The sequence below is a fragment of the Zerene cesonia genome, chromosome 12, assembly GCF_012273895.1.
Source record: "Zerene cesonia ecotype Mississippi chromosome 12, Zerene_cesonia_1.1, whole genome shotgun sequence".
In the NCBI taxonomy this organism is placed as follows: Eukaryota; Metazoa; Arthropoda; class Insecta; order Lepidoptera; family Pieridae; genus Zerene; species Zerene cesonia.
Genome location: NC_052113.1, coordinates 4759777 through 4768604, shown reverse-complemented (window position 1 = coordinate 4768604; position 8828 = coordinate 4759777). Strand labels below are relative to the sequence as shown.

The following is an 8828-nucleotide window of genomic DNA, read 5'->3' as shown; positions in this document are numbered from 1 at the left end:
ATTTCAGAGGAATCGGTCAAGCCATTTCGGAGGAGTATGGCAACGAAAACTGTGACACGAGAATTTTATATATATAGAAGAGATAGATATAAAATAGTATGTATATATCTGTCTCATTCATTGCCGGCTTCATTCTGCACGTGTTTGTATTTGTGTCTCTTACCTATCGTTTTTCCGTTGCATCAGGTTTGAAATCACAACGATTCTAAAGAAGTTTCACTTCAATAAGGTGAGGATTAAATGATTTGAAACAATTCGTATGGAAAATATCTATTAATAATTTCAGTAAATTGAGTAAGTAACTCATCTACGACAACAGTTTCTGTCTTTTCGACATGAACATGTTCCTCGAAAATTGTGCATTTTTGTAATGAATATCAAAACCAATACTTACCAACCAGCTTTACGCTACGAATCTTATGTAGTAACTAGTTCTTAATCTGTGATTTGAACCAAACATCGCCAAAGATTAAAGAATTTGACGTGGTATTTTTGGCGTTGACATTTCTGATTTTACAATTTACACAGATGTGAGTCAAGATTTTGTCAATGTTGTTTCAGCGTCATGAGAAGTTGTGAATTGTGACTTGTGAGGAAAAAATCAAAAGAAACAGCAACGTATACAGTTTTTCGTAATGGCAGAAAAGAGGAAAACTAAAAAGCGCAAAGAGGTACATATTATTTGTTAGATTTAAATGTATAAATTTTGAAACGTATTCAAAATTGCTCGACGTTTATGTGGTTATTAATTTTTGCGTTGTTGTGAATGTTTTATTATATATTTAAAAAATAAAAATTATGTCCTGGGATAGATTAATATTTAATCATTTTGTTATTGAAATAAATGTTAAAACGTTGTTATTACGATCTATAACAATGACGCAATTATTGTTTTTGCTAAGCTCTCCTAAAAGAATACACGTACCTATAATAGCAACGTCTACAGGTCCGTATGTGATGAATTGTTTTAATTATTTATTTCTATATATCTTATATCTTGAAACTGAGAAATATTTAAACGCATTAGTTGCAATAAAACGCATATAGGGCGTACAATGCGCAGTTGTACATAAAGAGCTGGGTATTTTAAAATTTTATAAATAACTTCGATCCTTCCGGCCTTTCTTTGTTTGATCTTTGCCAAGCTCAACTATACTCTATATTTTGTTTGCAGCGAAAAAAGGTTAGTCAAAATATTTCATGTAAATAGCAAGTAAACAAAAGTTTAGTTAATAATTAACAGAATCTGATTACATTGCCCTCATTAGTTTAAAAAATCAAAAGACCACATGTTTTATATATTAACCACATGTATAAAAATTTAAATATTGGGGCTAAATGATAGTTTATTTTTGTGTTACTCTGCTGCATTCGTTTTCTTTAAATTTTAAATGTCTGGTATCAATACCAACAACGAATTATCAATGTAATTGTATTCTGATTTATTCTGCAATTATTTTTTTTTTAAATCAAATATTTTAAAGTTTAAAACACAGATTCATAAATTATACATAAACAGTGTTTTTTTTTTCGAGAGTTTTGTAGAGTATTATACTCTCCTAATGTAGAAAACATTAGTTAAAGACTTGGAAATGACAACTTTCTTATGCACTTAAAGTATTGTGCATATAGTAAGAATCTTTAAGAGTTGAGTTAACTGGTACCTTCTGGGGAAGTATGTTCCATTTTAGGCCACATCTTAACTAACCACCAGGCTAGATGTGGTCAAGCATCCCTATTGTCCAATAATTATTCATAAAATAAAATTGATGTGTGTTTATTAAAGAGAGATTTATTTATTTAAAGAAAAGAAAGATGGTGAAGAATTCTTAGTTATAAATATACTTATACTTCTTGCCAATATACATATAATGTACATATCTTCTTTATTTGTATAAAATGTCCTCTATCAACATAATGATTAGGCTGGTTGAATAATCTCACAAAATATTATTTCATCCAGGACTAAAAATTATATTATTTAAGTCTATAGAATTGACAGATTTGCATCTTTACTTAGACATTTAAGCTGAAGAGTTTGTTCATTTGTTTGCTTGAACATGCTAGTTTCAGGAACTGCTGGGTGGAATTGGTATAGAGATGGTATGAAATAATCAAAAGAAATGCCATGGTAACAACATCCTATTCTTTGACTACAGGAACGGGTGGAAAGCATGTATTAATATAAAGAGGATAGGGTAAAGGCAGAGAATTTTATGAATTAAAATTACCATGCTATATAGTATTTATAGTACAGCATAATTTGATGTCTCACTTATATTCAAATTGCAGAATTCTCAGTCATCATTTTACATCCACATATATTATTAGTAGGAACATTGTACTATATGTATAGAAATTTAAATATATATTTATTTTCTCATTCACGCAAACAATTTATTTGCCAGTAATCTGTTATTCGGATAGATTATGAAAGATCATCCGGTTACCAAAGCAATGGATATAAAAAATTAATGTATGACTCTTTTTAACACGCTTTATTAGCTTCACCTGTATGTTTTTATGTGACCAACCTGTATGTTTTGGTGTGACTTTGAATCCCTCTTACCAGACATATTTGTATACTTATCGCCAGAGTTAAATTATTTTCCTTTTGTATACTCTGTACAGAAGGTACGACAATTTAGTTGAGCGTGAGGTGTTTTTTTTTTTAAATTAAAAACCTATCACTAATACATGCTCGAAATAAATTACGTGACAATGAAGTATACAATTAGCGCATTTAAATACTTACATACTAAGAAGATGGATAAACCTCATTATATCGTCTAATAATAAATTTCTATGACTTTTTTTTCTTATCCTTTTTAATATATGTAATACACATCATTCGTTATTACGTAAATCTCATAATGCACATAACGCACCACTCATGCAAAACGTTTAAGTTCGGACAATTCCTATATACCTACGGCGAGAGCATGACAATACGTTTATATTTTGTGAAATATACCGCAATGTCGTTCCAATTTATATGTTGAGGTAGAGAATGTCCCGCTTTCACCTGCGATACTCGCTGTTAGAGCCCGAGTTAGCACACGTGTTTAAACCATGGTGGAGGAGTTTGTAAGTTTAATTTACTTTATCCACTGTAACGTTATTGTTTGAACGTATAAATAGAATGCTAATATACTTGCCTGATGTTCTCGAATTTTCTATACTAACTAATTATTGTTATTAGAGGATTTTTTGTGAACAATATGTAAGTTTCGTCTTAAAACTTTTCGATGTCAATAATTGTTTTTTCATCGATTAAACAGGAATATTAAGGACACTAACCCTACATCAAAAGCAATAAAAACCCCTGAAGATATTAGTAACTTGAGACATTTTTAATATTTATGCAAATGTATTGTAATTGCTAAAATATGTATCAGTTATAATAAATTTAGTGTAACAACTTTAAAACATCAACTTATTCTTATATTTTTTACAATGTATGTTTTTCGTCCTTAATTAGGTCTCTAACCTCACGAAACAAGAAATGCATTCGATTTTTCTGCATCTTATCGTTTTTATTTGAAATTTCGTAAGGTCATGGGCAGTGCAATGGCTGATCTCCGGTCAGCTACCTCGCTGTATCGATGTTGATCAATGAAATTAGAACTGTAATATCTATCGGTTCAACTCGTCGTGTTCATACATCATTACTTAACAAATTTATGATGTCACTTCACATTAATTTGATTATTTTATATGATATAATTTATTGAGTTTTACTTCAATGTGGATGCTTATTCAGCCGATTTCAAAAAAAGGCGGATGTTATCAATTCGAATGTATTTTTTGTGTTTGTTACCTCATAACTTTTTACTTGATGAAATGATCTTTATGATTTTTTTTTTTATTTGAAAGCTGGTGCCTCCCATGTGGTCCCATTTAAATTTAGTCTAGTTCTGACAATTTCAAGGCGGTTTAGTTATTTGTTCCGAAATAGTTATTATAAATCTAAAACAAATAAGTATTATTATTGCATTAATGGATTCTAATATCAATATAAGTCATCGTTTTAACTCTTAACTCATTGGTCTTGTGATTTCATATGTTCAATGTTGTTATGTAACTACATATAAACTTCACGTACAAGTTCAATGCCGCGATGTTTTGTTGTCTATAAATTCTGCACATCCTAACGCCATTGTTATGGTAATTTTTTATTTGATTTAAGTCATTGAAACTGGTTCAACTAAAAATAATAAACTCTAGAACTCTCTATAGCAATCGGTTGCAGAATGCAGTCGGAATAACTACGTGATGTTTGGAAATGGAGATCTTCTACTTTAATGACTATTGAATAGATATCACGAGTACATAAGTGCCTTTTTATGTAGAAAGCATTAGCTCAACTAGTCCAATGATCACAGTTTTTTTTCAAACAACATTATTGTACACGCAGTTAATATATGTTGGGCATATACTTTATGTCCTGTGACATGTTTGTTCTGGAATATTATATTGTTATACATATACTTACTACATATACTATTACATATTGTTGTACATATACTTCTATACTATGACTTAATAATTAGATTAATTATATAGAGCAGTGCCACACACGTCAATGGTGTATTTTTCTTTAACACCAATAACTAATACGACAAGAACGACAAAGATATCTCCGTTGGGGTTAAAACCGAATACTCAGCTCGTGTCAATCATTCCTAGAAGATAGTTCCATCAAATAATATGTACACATATAATTTTTCAGGAGTTCGGTGAACCGCCGGAATCAGAGAAGGCAACCAGCGATGAATATGCGGTTGCGAAGTGGCTGAAAGCAAATGTACCGACGAAGAAAACTAAATTTTTGAATCATCACGTCGAGTATTTTACTGGTATGTTATAAATTATGTTATCCGCCTGAACCGAAACGAATTTGGATTTTAGAATTAAAGTATGAATGCATGCGGAATTTTTAATTATATCATTTAGTATCTACAGCGATAGTAGTAATAAAAATATAATAATATGATCCCCCCAATTAAGAATCGCTTTTGTGGACATTTATAATTTGACAATATAACATATAAGAGTGATCATCTCCCGTATCTGTTCATCTATTTTTACGCCATTTCCCTCCCAACGACAACGGTTTTGAAACCGAATCTTCTAGTAGTTTTCACCGTGTAAATTTGTTGATCATGATGACCTACATAGGCTAAATGTGTATTCAGATTGGTTTTTAAGGACCTACACACGAATCAATCGTGTTTTCTTTAATTCCATCATAAAAAAGTGTCAAAGTTCTAGAAGTTTCTCGATAATCAAATAATGCCGTAAAATTTCCGGACACAAAACAAGTAATAGTGATGTTTTTATCAATATTATATACTTAGATTACTTACCGATACCTTAAATATAAAGAACGGGAAAGGTTAACAAAATTTACGTGCGCTTTTTTAGGTCGTTGACACAAACGAAATTAGCTGTAATACTGGTTTAGTCGATAGAATTATTTTTTCATTTATTTGAAATTTATTGAATATGTTATCTGTTTATAAATGCATAATATAATATATTCAGTAATTCACTCTCTCTTAACTCACTTTTTCGATAAGCGCGGATAGATATCGGTGGCGTCTGTTGGTCGTCGCATTTTAATTACATCTGTTAATAATATATTTTATTTTTACGTCACTTATGCCAAATTAGCATGCCAAAGTTACATGAATATATGCAAGTACAATGTTTTGATGAAAATGAAAAAAAAGTTAGTCATAAAAATCTACCCACGACTATTAAATAACCCTATAATATCATTTATCATAACACATTAACGCCTGTGTCATCCATCCATCATCAATAATTTATATACACAAAAATATTATTGAGGAATTAACACACAAGTTTTAACTAATTAGTGGAATTTTTATAACAATTATCTTTAAAGTACTTTTGAATGAAAGTCAAAAGTCGAACATTTCTACTTGTATGTACTATGTACTACGCGTACATCTTGTATAAGTATTTACTATTTATTAACAACTAATCGAAGAAAGAATTCCAATATATAGCTATAGTGATGAATAATGTTCAGGATTATAGTAAAAAATTTGGTGTTTGGTGGTTTTTCATATAAACCACATAAAAGACAATAATTTACTTTCTGAATAATTGATAACTAACATAAAATGCTAAAGAGTTAGTTACTTGAACGTGCTTATCTCTAAACGAAACTACATATCCTGTTGGGGTGAAATTTGGTACAAATATAGTTTGAGACCCGAAAAACGATATTGGACAGTTTTTATCCTGGAAATCCCATGGCAACTAGAACTGTGCGGGAAAAACTCCGGGACTGTCTGCCTTTTCCTTTAACTGAGATGATTGATTAATTAAACAATAACAACATTATTCTTAAACTTAATTACAAAATAAACTAGTAAATCACAATAGTCATTGTCACAGTCCAATTTATAGTTTCGTAAAAATGTATAAAAAACATAACGAATTACTATTATGTGTTTTCCCGACGAATACAGTACGGAGGTATGGATGACTGAGTGACTGAGCGCGCTTCCCTACAATTTTACAAGATAATACGGTACTTTCTAGGGAAGCGCTTTCCATCTTAGGCTACATCTCAACTATCCATCAGGCGAGATCGTGGTCAAGCGCTGCCCTATCATCGAATAAAAGACAATTAAAATTATGTATCTATTCTTATCGTTCAGTTGTAATTATTCCAACAAACGTACATGTAATAATTTCTTTCATATCGATTTACAAAATCAGTTTCACATAACATTAATACTATTTTTATTTTCATTTTATACCACGCACTATTCATGGCTATTATTTTATCGTTATAACACATTAGGTGTATCCGTAACCGTTCAATTGTATTCATAGAGAATTTGTTCTTATGTGCTATTTTTATAAGGTTGAAAATACTTAAAATATATATAATACATGTTTAAGCTAATTCAAGTAGGTTATCAATGTTATTTTTCGCTAATATTATCCCGGAGAACTAAAATGATTTACATCGTACATTTATAAATATTCTGTATTTTATTTTCCAGTTTGTTTATTTTTACGCAATTCCTAACATAAACGGCAAAGTAATTTGTTGTTCTGTTCTGGAAAAGTGAACAATATCCTACTAATATTATAAATGCGAAAGTTTGTAAGGATGTGTGTGTGTTTGTTGCTCTTTCAAGCAAAAACTACTGAACCGATGGCAATGAAATTTGGTACGTAGATAGCTAAACAACTGGCATAACATATAGGTAACTTTTATCCCGATATTCCTACGGGATACGGCCTTACGCGGGTGAAACCGCGGGGCGCAGCTAGTTTAAAATAAAGGCGAATCTATTCAACTATAAAATATATTCAATAATTATAATCTTCATAAATATGTTTTACTCTAATCAAGAACATAATTATTTATTTATAATATGTATTATATTAAAATGTGTTGGATCGGCGTATTGTATGAGGCGTAATATCGTGATAAAACTGCGTTATGCTTATTTCTTAAATATATTCTTTCATGTTTTTATTTGTGTGAGCAAATATATGAAAACTTTATTTCACATATTTGGTTTAGCAGTATAAGTGTTTAATATTACATGATAAAAGGATGTGGTCCTCACTGTCCGTATCTTCTCTTTGTATTAGTTTTATTGCATGAGATAAGTACTGAGAGCCATGTTATCGTTTCAAAGTAATCAATAATTCATTAAGTGATAAGCCCGTTCGGGTTCGAGGCCTTTTTTAAGTAATGTAAAAGGAAAACCGAGCAACATTGTTTCGACCCGATATTAAAGTTGCTACTCGAAACGACTTGACTCCTTTTTTAAATCGTGATAAAAAAAATATAAATAGCTTTTTTGAAACATAAAATTTTAGTATATACTTATCAGCTTGTATTCTGAGTTTTAAATATCATCCAAATTCATAGCGCATTTGCTTTTGTGTGAAACAACAGAGGTTTATACATACAAACTTCCATAACATGACATTTGCTCCTGTCTCTCAATTCTTAAAAACTGTTAATCGAAATCTGTTTAAAAAGCTTCATTGGTGTTCTATTATTTGAATTATTTAAGATATCATATTTGTAATTAATTATATTAAATAACATTTAAATTTAGTCTTTAAAGGTACTTGTCCTAAGGTTGAAATTTGCAACATTACGTTTTACCATAAAAAAATTTATACAGGTACTAAGGCAGTCGATGCATTGTTAACATCAAAATGGGCAACTGGAAAAAATCCGCTTTTCACGAATCGTCTCGAAGTAACGGACTTTTTACATCAAATGCTGCTACATAAATTGTTCCACAGGGCTAAAAAGGTATGTAACAGCAATAAACTATCCATTAAATACACCTAATCATATTGAAGCCAAATGTATGAAAAACAACAATAAGAATCTAAAAGTATTAAGTTGTAAACAGGCATCAATATAGCTTAGACCATAGCTCCACGTATCCGCGTGGATAAATGTTAGCTGACATCGAGACATGTTAGACTTTAAGATTGAATTTTATTAAGCTTATTAATTGGACTTTTCCAATTTACTAGGCAAAGCAGTATTGATGCCTACATAAATTGTTTATTAGGTGCCGGTAAGTGAGCAAGAATTGAAGGGTAAATCAAAGAAGAAGGACATTGAGAAATCGAGCAAAAGTGGAGATGAGAAAGATGATAAAGCCAGCGCCACCGAGGGTAAAGTAAGTACAATCTCAATTTACATTTTTTAATTTATTTTGGAGCAATTGTAGAAGGAATTTGCCAAACTTCTGTTTTATTCCGTGATTATGAGCTACATTTTTATTATTATCCTATATCAT

The 8828-nt window shown here is 30.5% G+C and overlaps 1 protein-coding gene across 2 annotated transcripts in view; it reads left to right on the top strand.

Annotated features, from left to right (window-relative positions):
* Positions 1–515: 515 nt before the first annotated feature.
* The window catches only part of LOC119830633 (translocation protein SEC62), a 13727-nt gene continuing 5414 nt past the window's right edge, over positions 516–8828 (top strand). The window contains exons 1-4 of one of the 2 annotated variants that reach the window (XM_038353685.1): positions 516–671; positions 4733–4859; positions 8196–8329; positions 8598–8708. In XM_038353685.1, the coding sequence (XP_038209613.1) occupies positions 636–671; positions 4733–4859; positions 8196–8329; positions 8598–8708 (408 nt within the window). In that variant the 5' untranslated portion in view covers positions 516–635. Of the gene's footprint in view, positions 672–3002; positions 3088–4732; positions 4860–8195; positions 8330–8597; positions 8709–8828 lie in introns of those variants that run through there. The other variant, XM_038353686.1, reaches the window with a different exon arrangement.